Genomic DNA, 13,897 nt, shown 5'->3' with positions numbered 1-13,897 from the left:
AAGGGAAGGACAAGGAAGAAAAGAAGGTCACAAGAAGGAAAAAGGGGAACAAGGACAAGAAAGGAAGACAACGTGAAGGAATGAAACAAGGAAGGAAACAAGGCAACAAGAACGGCAGGTGGGAAGGCAAGAAACCAATAAGCAAGTCATCTCCATTCCTTGGCGTTTGTCTTCAAGAGTGTATTAAAGCACTAAACAACTCATGTCTATTATATAGCTCAGCTACTGAAAGCAAACAATCTTCAAGTTTAGGGCGCTCCCAAGTGGACGAAAAATGGCATTACTTGCTGCTAAATAAGACGGGCATCGCCCACACAGATGACACTCAAGAGTGGATCTTCTCTACCTTTCAGTGCTCCTCTGTGCAAACTTCATTCCTATTTATCACCCTCGCCCTTCTCCTCAGAAAAGCAAAGTTATCCTGCGTCTTATCTTCTTCACGCTACATCAAACAAACCAAAAAAGATGGAGGATGAGGCAGAAAACATGTTTATTGTAACTAACTCATAAAAACAAGAGAGGACATAGAGGGAGAGCCTCAGTCAACAAGAATGCGGAGAAGGCGACAACCACCTCGGAAATTAAAATGTCATCGTAGTAGTAGTCAGTGGAGTTCTTGATGTGAGGACTTCGCTGCTCCTTCTCTGGACAGCCTGTCGGCCTCCTCGTTGCCTCGGTAACCCGCGTGACCTGGGATGTGCATCTGGGAGAAGATGGAGACGTGACATCAGCTCCACAAAGTAACCTTTGATGTTCTCTTGATGCGCTTCCATCCATTTTTTTGTCTTCCCCCCCCCCCCCCCCCCCTTTTAAATGCACTTAAAACATAATGCAAATGCTTGACTAACTGCAATATTTATGACACCTGGGCACCCATCGCAGACTAACGGGTTGCCAGTTAACAGCCAGCCGCTAACCTCAGCGCAGAGCAGCCAACTCTACGTTCTCATTTGCTGACTGAGACATTACTCACCAGGGCGGGAACCACCTTATAAAGCCGCACACACTCAAAGTCACAGATACTACAATTTAGGATGTGAGGATGGTAACCCAAAGTGTAAGAAAACAATACCTGCCCCTCAGATGCATATTTTGCACTGGTATTGTTGTTTAATAATACAAAATAAATGTATCTTATTACTTGAATAATCAATTAGATAATCGCAAGAATTCATTCTAAAAATAGGATATCGCCAGCCCTAAAACAAACATTTGTACCAATAAAAAAAAAAGCACTTACTTTGTGTCTCACATGCTGCATTGTATGTTAAAATTCATCACAAGCAAAAACAAGACTAGTCTTTTCACAGGCCACAGCCGAAACATACCCAGACCACCTCCAGCTCCCCATTGAGGCGGTCCAGCTTTTCAAAGTCATCCTTGTTGGTGACGGTACCGCCTGACTTGAGCTGCCAGCCGTTCAGCTTCCAGTTCTTCACCCACTTTGTGATGCCTAAAGGGTACCAAGACCTTCAGCACATACCCCAACCATATTGACACCTTGTGATCCTCTGACACTTTGCTCTTTCTTAAGACCCCAAAGTGACTCATTATGAATGGATAACAAATGTTCACATTAAATGCTACTCTGTATTCTTGTTGTGGTCACCATTGATGGTGAACTTGCTGTCCGTGTACACCAGCAGCTTCTTGATGTTTTGTTCTTTGGCTTGTTGCAGCGCCATGCATGCAGCCTGGTGCACACAGAAACAAAGATTACAAAACATTTTCATTTCACATTAAACATTACACTAAGACTGGGCCATATGACCTTATAATAGTTTCCAATTGTTTTCACAAAAATCTGATTTCTGATTAAAATCTATTTTTCCCCTTTTGGTTATAGAAAAAGCTAATGACAAGGATATAATCCAAAATCTCTTTTGCTTTTGATTTTTTTCCCCTTCTGGTATTTTGTTTTTTGCATCAACTTCCATAGAACATATACAGTAATCTCTCTCTATATCACAGTTATTGCAGATTCAGTGCATAACAAATATTATTTGCTGATCATCATAGTGCAGTTACTCATTTGCACAGCCTTGGTTCCATTAGCGTTGGTGGCTATTTGACTATAATGTGGCAGGAATGACTCTCATAAGGACAGATACCCTCTTTTACCTTGCAGAAAAAAAGAACCTTACTGAGCACATTCCAGTCACACATTTGGTAAGTTATCAAGTGGCTTACTAATACAGTGAAATGACCGACATGACACTGTTTAACGCGTAAACCACAATGGGTTTCATTAAATACATTCACAAATATCAACCTATCTGCCCTTATTTCCAACATACAAGGGATACTCTCCCACCCTCGGACTTGGGGGGGGGGGGGGTCACGCACTTACTGCGACAAATAACTCATGCATATGCAAATCGCTTGTGTATCCCCTCACTTATACTCTCGTCCTGTAGACTTAGAATTCACATAATTAATTGCCACCACACTTCAGTTGTACAGTCGGGTTCACGAACCTTGTCCTGCATGCTTCTTCTCCTGTCCTTGTCCTGTCCTTCCCTCACAGGGTGTAGCACTACAGCCCCATGAAACACTCATATTTAATGTTTCATTGTTGTAGCTAATGTCATGATTTACTTCTCTCATCCTGTTTACAATTAGTGCTTTGTCTTTTGTCTTTGTTTCTCTCTCCCTTTTAGAAACTGTGTTCTTTTCGACTGATCATGTCTGATTCTCAATAAACCTCAATCATAATACCACAGCAGAAGCTTAAAAACTCCACTTTGACACAGTAAAACTGTTCTGGCATAAAAGGGATTCAGATTTTCCATTCTGCTTGACCTACCAGAACAAAACAAAACAAAAAAAAGAAATACCAACCTATCACGACATACAGTATACCTAATGCACACACATAACAATATGGAACAAATGCAAATGAAGAGCAACATCTAGTGTGATTTTCTACAACCCGTAGTTAACAAGAGCAACAAATTCTGGGAAGCAGCAGCAAGTGCCACGATGCTTTGCGCTGCCTACAATGCAGAGACCGTCACTGTGAAGCTTATTGCCTAATAGTTTTGCCAGCAAATTGCCTGTTTCGCACGTTGGGTTAACTTTCATGTCACTCAAACAGAGTACACCTGCCTTTTAAAGGCATGTGTTTGTGTAGAGTGTGTGGATGCCAAAGTCGAGTGGACAAATAAATAACTGCACTTCTCTAAAATATTACATATTGACATTGATATGCATGAAATTTTAAAATGTATATCAATAATACAGTAAAGCATTGGTCACTACTTTGCTTTCTTCTATTGCAGGGGTTTTCTGGAACATGAACCCTGCAATAAATTAGGGATTACTACATTTTTTTTCTTTTTTAGATAGTGAAAATAAATGCTCTCTTTTAGAAATCTGTTCCTTTAGTCAAAATATGCATGTAAACAGCATACTTAATAAATTACACAAACAAATGAAATGTTCCAACAATTTAACATAACATATGAGCCGTCTAACTACAAAATGTACTATGAACCCAGCAAAAAAAAACAACACAATTTTGATTAAAAGATAAACTAAAATAATTTATCAAAAGAATAGGGGGGGGTTAAAACATCCTGAAAAATAAATGCAAATTAAATCGATAAAATAGATGAATAGCCCATCCCTACATTGCACAACTTGCCTGGATTTCTGCACGCTGGTTGGTTTGTCTACCCTGCAGCGGCTCAGCAACGTTCCTGAAAACGACGATTTGTTTACATTAATGTAATTCCCACGATAAGTGTCTGTGCTTGAGTGTCTCCTCACAGATGATGCTGGGCGCCCCAGTAGACGCCGATCCCAGCCCGAGCGCCACGTTTTCCGTTGCTGGAGCAGCAGCCGTCAGTGTAAACCACGACGGCGTCACCTGGACACACAGACGAGGCACAGTCATTGTAGATACAGTAAATATTGTCACTATCGGCTGGAAACCTTTTGTCCAAATTTGGTCAGTCATATTTTTTCACAAATCTATGCTATTGGTCGGCCCCCAGAATATATGACGGTGGGTATTATTGTATGCTCTGTTTAAAAGTGTTGCTGCTCCGTGTGTTAAAGTAACAGTTGTTTGTTGTATTATGGACAATATTTAGATAGAAAGATGTCTCGCCTTCAAGAAGATGACTCAGCAACATTTGATGGAAAGGCGCCTTGACCAAGGACGTGATCGGATGTGGTCGGGGACGGGACAGGTGTCGTCTGGTCCTATGTTTTGTGTTGTGTCTTAATGCTTAGAATATTATGTCTTGTAGAACTCTCCTATTTTCAAATAAATGTAGGAGCGACGGGGGAGATTGTTTAGAGCGTGTTGAGAGGCTGTAACCTGAACAATCTCCCATGCGCCCTCCTCATGAGTAAAATGACCAACGTCTTCATTCCTTTTGTGTTTATTCATAATAATGTTTGGTGAGATAAATCCAACAATTGTCTATGCTAATTTCTGTTAGTCAGTCTATGGCGTTTCCGCATGTTAGCATTAACTGGTGGACTTTTGTATGGTTTGATTGAACATTTTGGTGTTTAAACATACAATGTCTGATTCTGTTTTATGTGTCAGTTTACAGTAAAATTCAACCGGGAGTGGCAAACCACTACATGAAAACAGGTTAGCAGACTTCCTGTCTATGCTGCGCTAACGAGCATAACTACGGGTTGATGACATGATGGTTTGAAGCCAAACTAAAATTAAGTTTTCTTTATGGCTGGTGTCTTTGTACACAAGTTAAATACATGTATACCCTTTATTTATACAAATCAGATATGTAACATGTAAACACGAATGAAGCCTAATCATCGGCTCTCGTCATCTTTGGTGACATTTGTGTTCAGAAAAAGATGTAGCTGTTTTAAGTTCCTACGGGTGCTTTGTCCCAGTCTCCTGCTATAGGGATCCGCCATTTACCCGTCACGAAGGGAAGTTCTTTCCCGTTTCATGGAATGCGGAAGTTCCTTGCGCAAATACCGGAATCAACGGCCTGAAGCAATCATGCTTTGCGTCTTAATTGGAAAACAGTACGAGCCACAGAGTGAGAACGGGCACTAGGGAATACTTTAAAAGGTTTCTTTTAATAAAGATAAAATGGGCTCCAATAATTTTTAATATTTACCGTATTAATTGTATTAGCAATAATAATCCTAGGGTAATTAGCTGTATTAATGCTATTATTAGTATTACTGCACTAAATTAATTCTAACAGAAGTGTTGCCATTGTTTGATGCACTTCTAGAAGCGCATACCTACTACTGCTGAAAGAAGAGGAAAAGGAACAACAAATGTAGTCATCTACGTACTAATTCATGAGTAAAAATATCAGAATACAATTGAGGAAACACACTCACAAAGCAACACAAACACACATGGGACCTACCCATGTACGTGAATCCATCTGTGCTGTCTGCAGACGAACTGTGGTTCTCTTTGATGCGTTTGGAAGGCACCACGGCATCCTGATGCTGCTGCTCCTCCTCCATGCGACTTCTCTTCTTGCCGAGTGGGATGTACTCCAGAGGCTCTGGCCCTTTTTTTGGAAGTACATACAAATCGGGTTCCACTGCTAAACAGAGACGGAAACCCTACTATTAGAATAACCTTGGAACAATTGAGTGCTGAGATGAAGCGGAAGTCTCCATGGATGCACCTTTGGGCAGTGGTGGAGCTGCAGACGATTCCACTCCTCGAACAAAGGCCCACGCGTCCTTCTCAGAGGCAAACTTCTTAAAGGAAGCCGATGGGAATTTGTCCACCTGGGCCTTACACTCGTCCCTGCAGGGCAAACAAAATTTTAAACTTGAAAGCACAAATGAGAAGCCCACAACAAACTCCGGAGCTGTAATCATAAAAGTCATTCAACAGCACTGGTTATATTAGCAACTAAAATATGCATGCCATTATTATTTAAAGTAGTACTATCATGCTCACTTATGATCCAGACTCTGTAAGGCAATAACTCCAATTTCACTTTATTGGTTCACATCAGACAGTGGATGACTGGTTAGCACTTCTTCCTCCCAGTTCTGAGGATCTGGGTTCAAATCCGGCCTTGCGTGTGTGAAGTTTGTATGTTTTCCCCGTGCCTCGGTGGGTTTTCTCCGGCTACTCCCGTTTCCTCCCACAGTCCAAAAAAAATGCATGGTAGGTTAATTGAAGACTTTAAATCACCCCTAGGTGTGAATGATTGTTTGTCTATATATACCCTGCAATTGGCTGGCAACCAGCTCAGGGCGTACCCAGACTCTCACCCAGAGTTAGCTGAAATAGGCGCCGGCATGCCCGCTACCCTAGTGAGAGGATAAGCGATACCGAATATGGATGGATGGTTGATGTCATCACATCAATTGTACCTCTATCCATGCCAGTGATATAAAGTGACAAGCAGAACAATTAAATGGCCTTCCAATGGCTGACAGGGGGTACAATTAACCTGTGCATTTATTTGTTGCCATTCATACAACTGAATATCAGCTTTGTGTGTGTTTAACGGGCCCAGATTTCACACTGAGTAAACGAATTTGTAAACTGAGATGAGATTAGCCGGCACGGTGCCCGACTGGTTAGCACATCTGCCTCACAGTTCTGGGGACCGGGGTTCAAATCCCGCCCACCTGTGTGGACTTTGCATGTTATCCCCGTGCCTGGGTGGGTTTTCTCCGGGCACTCCAGTTTCCACCCACATCCCAACAGCATGCATGGACTCTAAATTGCCCGTAGGTGTGAATGTGAGTGCGAATGGTTGTTTATTTCTATGTGCCTTGCGATTGGTTGGCGACCGGTTCAGGGTGTGGACCCGCCTCCCGCCAGAAGGTAGCTGGGATAGGTTCCAGCAGCCTGTGACCCTTGTGAGGATATGCAGTAAAGAACACGGGTGGGTGGATGGATGGATGGAGACGAGATCATATTTTTTTCTCAGCAAATGTACTTTTGCGACACTTGTTTGGTCGTGTGATTTTTCAAATGTAAAGTACATACTTGTCCGGCTCTCTTTTGTAGTTATTTGGCTACAATTAAATAACCAAGATGAGTCATATCGTGTGCGCCGAACTTAACCGAGGAACAATGTGATTATCGACGTCTAAAATAAACGTTTAGCTCTTGTCTTATTGGTCTGAATTTGAAAAATACTTAAAAATGCGCCAAATGACAGTTCACAAAACGCCACTAGGTTGCATTTCCACGAAGACATGAGGGATTATTATTATTTTTTTTAACTAAATCGCCTCTCACCAGGAGTTGTAGAGACCAGGCTGGAATCCTTTCCTCACGGCGTAGAAAAACTTTCCCTTGGCCATGTCTTCGACGGAGGCGCTGCAGACGCTTCTCGTTAACGTAACTACCCGGAAAAGACGAGCTAATCTCAGCATGACAGTCAGCAAGCAACCAGCCGAACCACGGAGGCGGCTGCCATCGTGACGGGAACGCAAATAAACGGTGTGAACGTGTTTATTTGTTCGTTTCAAAACTATGCAAACGTGCGTTCACTTGCTTCAAGGTGCCACCAAACAGAGCTAATGCCAGCTGCTAGCTTGCGCGGCACAACTCAAGCACGACACCTAAAAACATTTCAATTTGACAATAGTGACGACAAAAAGGATGTTGCTTCTCTAACGTGTTTTAGGGGTCTCCGTAAAAAAATCGTAACTGAAAAGCTGAGACAAATAAAGTAGAAGTCGAACAAACGAGAGGAAAAACGGAAACGTCTTCGTCTTATTTCAAGATGATCATGGTTTAGTGGCAGAGTGAGATAAAGGCAGCGCCACCTGGTGGTCCGGAGGCTTCGCGTCAGCAATTTAATCAGTTAATTGCAATTACATTAACACGGTCAAAATGAAACATTTCAGTTTGGTGTCCCGCTGTAAATTTCAATTACAGTAAAGTAATGAAAATACATTTACATCTCTTGAAACAAGCAAACTAATATTCTTCAACAATTAATTGAAAGAATTGAAAAAAATAACCAATATAAATAAATTAAACAAATGACAGTTATACTTTTTTTTTCTGTGTACGCTAAGTGAGCAAGCGCTAACGTTATGGGTAACATTGGTAATGTTATTTCCAACTTCCAACATTCAAAAATGGTTCATGTGGAATAAAAACCTCCAGGTTAAACTTGCAAGATACACTAAATGAATCATTTTCATTTAATCAAATCAAAAATATTAACTGTGACAGATTAAATTGTTTGAAGTCATCCAGTGTTTAATTTTTGTTCAGTGTATTGAGCAGACACACACAACTTGTTCCATTTCCATTTATTTGAAAACAACAATCCACGTTTGCTTGTTTGCATGTCATCGTACACGCACACACATTTGTGAGATTATTTTGATTTCTATGACACCAGCACAACACCGAGCCTTTTTTTAAAATCTTTTTTTATTTGCGCGCCACATCTTAACCGTCATCTGGGCGTCACCAGGCTGAAGGACTGACAGACGGAGAGCGATAAGAAAACATACACACACACACTCATATAACCCAATATTGTTGCCACTCAGAGAATATGAATGACATCTATAATAAATAATAAAAAATCTTCTTTTTTTTTAATACAAAAACAAACTAGGCTCACACACACACACACACACACACACACACACACACACACTCATGTACACTACATGTATGTTTATGTAATAAGTATATGTATACTGTATATGTACATTTATACACTTTGCGGATTCAAGTTACAAATGAGTTTGTTTTCACAGCCAATCGTTGTATTTTATTTTACTTATTTTGTTATGTCTGCGATGGGCTGACGACCAGTCCAGGGTGTACCCCGCCTCTCGGCCAAAGTTAGCTGGGATAGGCGCAAGCGCGGCTGCGACCCTAATGGGATAAGCAGTATGGAAAATGGATGAATGGATTTTGCTATGTGTTTTTTTTTTTTTAAATGGAGATAGAGGAGAGTTAAAAACTACAGGCCGGACGGCTGTGTTGCCATGGCGACAAGAGTGCATTGATGCCATGATGCGTCGCTGCAGGGCATAGTGGAATCTTGTGGGCACGCCGGCGTGGTGCCGGACGGGACGAGGGGAACGTATAGGATGTACAGTGATGTCTTGAGATACAATTTCGATTCGTTCCGTGGCCACGTGGGTAACTCAAAACACTCGCATCTCAAATCATCTTTCCCCATTGAAATTCATTGAAAGGCCGTTAATCTGTTCCTACCTGATAAAAAAAGAAAAAACTGAAAATAATTTAAATGTTTTTAACAAGGTAAACAGCACTCTATAATATTGTACTAACTTACACTTTTACACTTACTACTATTACCTACTGTATTGTACTATAAAAAACATCGCAATAATCTAATAAAGTAGAACACTTACAACTATTACCTACTGTATTGTATTATAATAACATGGTAATAACATAATGAAATAGAATGTAAAGAATTTAACAGTTTGTGCATCACAATTAATTTGTCGCAGCTCTTTCTGTTGTGTGCAACTTGGCCACTGGATGGCAGTATAATACAGCCATGCAGACAGAAACGAGGAAAAGTTTCACAACTACCGTGACTCAGCTGCTGTAATATTAGTCGTTCTTCGCAGAGGATAAAGAATATTTGCCTGTGAGTATCGTCTTATATCGTCTACGTGTTGCTGCCCTATTTGTGTTCAAATATTCTTTACTTAATAACACTGCTACATACACATGCTATTTATTAGCTTGTCATTGGTGTTTTCCATTGTGTTAGCACTTAGCTAACAGACTTAAAGCTACGTGCTTGTTTTAAATACAAGAAGTGTAATTGTCTTTGCTTTATGTTTAATCCGACAATAAAGTAACTGCGAGTGACATTAAACAGCTTGAAGCTTCTTTTTTGAATAATTGTTCACTATCTGCCAAATTGCTGCTTGTTGTGACGTGAGTTGAGTTCGCTGTTACCATATACCGCTCGTATCTAAAATTTTGCTTGCATGTCAAAGCAACAACAACAAAAAAATAAAACAATAAAATAATAATAAAAAATGTCCAAATAATGCCTCGCATCTTGAAAATTGCCAAGTCGGGTCACTCGTAACTCATGGCATCACTGTCGTAGGGGAGGGCAGGATGCATGCAGAAGGGGGATTTATGGGATGTAGTTGTGGTGGGGGGTCTTGGATGAGTAGGGAAGTTTCTAGGACTGTAGATAGGCTTTAAGGTTTTAGTGGGGGAATTTTAAGACCCTGTAAAGTGAATTTTGAGATTCGTTTCTTGATACATTATACAAGTTCGAAGATAATTGCTGGAAATGTCTGCAAAAGTGCCCTGCGATTGGCTGGCAACCAGCTCAGGGTGTACCTCGCCTCTCGCCCGAAGTTGGCTGGGATGGGCTCCAGAACGCCCGCGACCCTAGTGAGGAACGGAAGATGAATGAATTAATGAATGTCTGCAAAAGTCTTCCTTCATCTTCTGTTCCGCTTATCCTCACTAGGGTCGCGGGCGTGCTGCAGCCTATCCCAGCAATCTTTGGGCGAGAGGCGGGGTAGACCCTGAACTGGTCGCCAGCGAATCGCAGGGCGCATATAAACAAACAACCACTTGTGCACACATTCACACCTAAGGGCAATTTAGAGTCCTTAATCAAGCTACCATGCATGAGAACAATGTAGTACTCAATTCTGGAGATGTAGTATTTAATTGTTTTTCACCATTTCAGTTTTGCTGATTTTTTGGGGGCGTTGCTAAAATGGCACCAAGTTGGGGTCCGGCATGAGTTTCCTCTCCCCGTCTATAAAAAAACTGAGCACCTTTGTTCGGATCAACTGTTATCCAGCGCAACTGTGACGTGCAGTTAGCTAGTTATCTACTGTACGTATACCTACACCCTGAAAATGCATCTTCCCCTCGGATAGTGCCTCATTGTCCGACATGAGTACATGCATGCCACGGAGAGAAGACAGAAGTGAAAGGAGGGGGGATTTTTTTCCAGCATGTGGACAGTGGCTTTGCAGTGCCTTGGCCACTTTCGAGCGCCTCATTGTCGCAGCCTAATTTACAAGATATATGTATTTTCACTTTATGGGTTATAGGTAGATGCAGTAGCGGGGTTTTGAGGATGAGTAGAGATATGTTTAGGATGTAGTAGTCGCTTGTAGGACATAGACTGGGGGGCGGGGGGGCTTGAATTCAGTTAATGTTGAAACACTGCAAGGAAAATGTGTGAAAATATCACAAGAAGAAGAGCAGTGAGAAAATGTAGAAGCTAAGGACTAAAAAGGACAATGCAAATGTATGGTAATGTTGAGATTATATACAGTATTAATCAATATGCAGGCTAAATATTGTTGACACATCCTTATGTCATGAATATTATGTATCGCTGATGTAAGTAATAAAACCATGCGTGACATAGAAAAAGGTGTCCACCACAGAAATAAGAAATAAAAAATGCACAATTTATCAAACATGGTAACAATATTCATCATCATCATAATAAATAGTATTATTCAATTGCTGCTGCTGCTGTACACAAAAAAAGCCTTTTCACTGCTATAAAAATATGTTTTAGTGCAACCGTACATCATAATCATTATAATTCATCACTTCACATCGCTTGTCCAGACTGTAAGGTGTCAATCAAAAAAAAAAAAAAAAGAGGAGGGGGGGGGGGGGGGGGGGGGCAGGGCTTGAAGTTGATCAGGTGACTGCTGAAAAGAACAGAAGCACCCAGCAAAGGCACACGTGTCCCATTACTATTCTTTTATGTTCAGTATTATTATTGTTGTTATTATTAAAGTACCAATTGACTGCCTTGAAACTGCCCCCAATCGCACACAACGCGCACACTCTCTCTCTCTCTCTCTCTCATGTCTTTAAATAAGAATGTCTCCCAACATGAACTGTGTGTGTGTGTGTGTGTGTGTGTGTATACAGTACATGCATGTGTGTGTAGGTGTGTTGGCGTGTGTGTGTCCATTATTCCAGAATGAAAGAGAAAACGTATATTGTGCAAAAAGTCGTGCTGTCGTATAGTTGCACATCTACGACACGTCTTTGCTCGTCTTTGTGCTTTGCGAGGCGTCTGCGGGGGTCGACCGGGGCGACGGTGAGGACGCGGGAGAGGGGCTACGCGGGGAGGCGCTAAAGTGCTGAGGCCCCGGCGGCGCGGGCGAAGGCGGCGAAGCGGCCACGGGCGGCGAGCGCCGACATTGTCCTTCGGAGTGAGGTCCCCCCTCGCCGTCCAGCCCCTCTCGCCTCCTCTCGACGTCTTCCTCGAGGTCGATGCGCAGTGAGGCGATGGCTTTGGTGCACGTTTGGATGTTCTCCTCCTGCTCCCTTATGCCGACGACCTCTGACCCCGACGGGGTCCGGCCTCCTGGTCCTCTCCCGAAAGGGGCGGAGGCCTCGCGGTCCTCCGACGGAGTTTTGTGCGGCGGGAGGCGGGGCGCGGCCTGCTGCGCCCCCTGCTGGCTGAGAGGAGTGCTGAGCGACGTGGGCACAGCGTGAACCATTTGGATCCCTCCGATGGGAATCATTGGGAACGGAGAACGCACCTGACGCAAAAAAAAAAAAACACAAAATGGGGTCATTACAATACGATAAAAATAAAATTAAATATGGTAAAATACAATTGAATTTGTACAAAAAAAAGATATATGTACGTATGATCAAATATTCTTTGTAAAATAAAATAAATACCTACTAAAATATAACATGATAAAATCAAATCAAACATAACTGCAGCAAAATATATTTAAATACAATAATATAATAAATTAAAATTAGATGCAGTGGTGCTTGAAGATTCCAGTTTAATTCATTCTGTCGCCATGCGTGTAATTTAAAGAAATAGAATTAAAAAAATATACTGTCGTATGATCAAATATTTTGTTAAATAAAATAAATTATATTTCATAAATATAACACTATGAAATCAAATCTAATACAGTGTAATTAATATTGTAAACAATTAAAGTAAGTAAAATAATTATATAGTATGCATCATAAAATATTAAATGTAGTAATTAATAATATACAGTAATGTGTAGCAAAATACGATCGAATAAGACAAAATCAAATTAAATATCTGGAATAAAATATATATGATAAAAGTTACATAAATATGATATAATATGAAAAAAAGAAATATAGTCATATTAAATTAAATATAATGTGATGTCATAAAACACAATATGACATTGTAAAAGAAAATGAAATCTGGTAAAGTGAAAAAAAATGTAAGATAAAAAATAAGATAAATTAAAATAGTTTGCACTATATAACACTACATTCAACAGGTCTCACGGTAGGACACAAAACGTTCTAAATATAAAATAAAGTAAAATGAAATAACATTCCATTAAATAAATACTGTATGGCCACAAATTTGGTTTCACTTAAAAAAACTAAAAAAAAAATTAAGACATGAAATATTGTAATGTGCTTTTGTAATTTGGGTCCTGCCCCGCTTGATGAAAATGAGTACATGGGAGAACTTCATGTGTACTTTCAAGAAGTATGACATACCTGCAGTTGTGAATGGAGAGGGAGGTGACTGAACAAGACCTGATGGGGTGGACCGGAGGGGTTGCCACGGTTACCACCCTGCTCTCGCCTCCCTGGGGAACCTGGAACACATTCCTGGACAAAAACCAACCAACCAACCAAACAAACAAAAAAACAACAGGTGAAATTTCACACTTTAAATAAGTTCAGTACAAATGAGTAAACGTTGCACAGTCTTATGTGGAACAGACAGACGAGGGCGCCACAGTGCTCTTCAATTTACACAAAGGAGTGAATCGAATCTGAAAGGGGAAAGGTAATTCTTTTGATTACCGTGTCCATTTCTGCGCCAGCGGTCCTGCGACGTCCTCGAGGGCCGAATTCCGCCCGACTCAGCAGCCCGGCGAGGTGCACCGACCTCAGGCCCCGTGAGCCGCCCTGTGGACTGCA

The 13,897-nt window shown here is 41.2% G+C and overlaps 2 protein-coding genes across 10 annotated transcripts in view; both read right to left on the bottom strand.

Moving 5' to 3' along the window:
- Window positions 1–269: 269 nt before the first annotated feature.
- Window positions 270–7,726, bottom strand: rnaseh1 (ribonuclease H1). Of its 2 annotated transcripts, none has more exons than XM_061704856.1 (8): window positions 7,226–7,726; window positions 5,643–5,767; window positions 5,373–5,555; window positions 3,772–3,871; window positions 3,647–3,701; window positions 1,610–1,694; window positions 1,329–1,453; window positions 270–703 (listed from the first exon to the last, which is right to left on the bottom strand). In XM_061704856.1, the coding sequence occupies exons 1-8, from the start codon at window positions 7,360–7,362 to the stop codon at window positions 605–607; spliced, it is 909 nt and encodes a 302-aa protein (XP_061560840.1). In that variant the 5' UTR covers window positions 7,363–7,726; the 3' UTR covers window positions 270–604. The 2 variants fall into 2 exon arrangements, with proteins under 2 accessions (XP_061560840.1, XP_061560839.1); XM_061704855.1 differs by having other exon boundaries at window positions 274–703; window positions 5,373–5,558.
- A 3,883-nt stretch (window positions 7,727–11,609) lies between these two features.
- Window positions 11,610–13,897, bottom strand: part of hivep2a (HIVEP zinc finger 2a) — a 63,804-nt gene continuing 61,516 nt past the window's right edge. For all 8 annotated transcript variants that reach the window (XM_061705239.1, XM_061705237.1, XM_061705235.1 and 5 more), the window contains 3 exons: window positions 13,781–13,892; window positions 13,469–13,582; window positions 11,610–12,495 (listed from right to left, as the gene is read on the bottom strand). In XM_061705239.1, the coding sequence (XP_061561223.1) occupies window positions 11,983–12,495; window positions 13,469–13,582; window positions 13,781–13,892 (739 nt within the window). In that variant the 3' untranslated portion in view covers window positions 11,610–11,982. The remainder of the gene's footprint in view (window positions 12,496–13,468; window positions 13,583–13,780; window positions 13,893–13,897) is intronic.

Source organism: Phycodurus eques, chromosome 18 (genome assembly GCF_024500275.1).
Source record: "Phycodurus eques isolate BA_2022a chromosome 18, UOR_Pequ_1.1, whole genome shotgun sequence".
Lineage (NCBI taxonomy): Eukaryota > Metazoa > Chordata > Actinopteri > Syngnathiformes > Syngnathidae > Phycodurus > Phycodurus eques.
The sequence above is the reverse complement of the archived record's forward strand: the minus strand, read 5'-3'. Positions and strand labels throughout refer to the sequence as shown.

What these genes read in the sequence shown, in the direction of transcription:
- rnaseh1 (XM_061704855.1), bottom strand. Translation starts at nt 7,362, where the DNA reads ATGCTGAGATTAGCTCGTCTTTTCCGGGTAGTTACGTTAACGAGAAGC. An exon ending in AGCTCCACCACTGCCCAAAG is followed by an intron (nt 5,559 to 5,642) that starts GTGCATCCATGG and finishes GTCTCTGTTTAG; the next exon opens with CAGTGGAACCCGATTTGTAT. An exon ending in TGGGGCGCCCAGCATCATCT is followed by an intron (nt 3,702 to 3,771) that starts GTGAGGAGACAC and finishes CGTCGTTTTCAG; the next exon opens with GAACGTTGCTGAGCCGCTGC.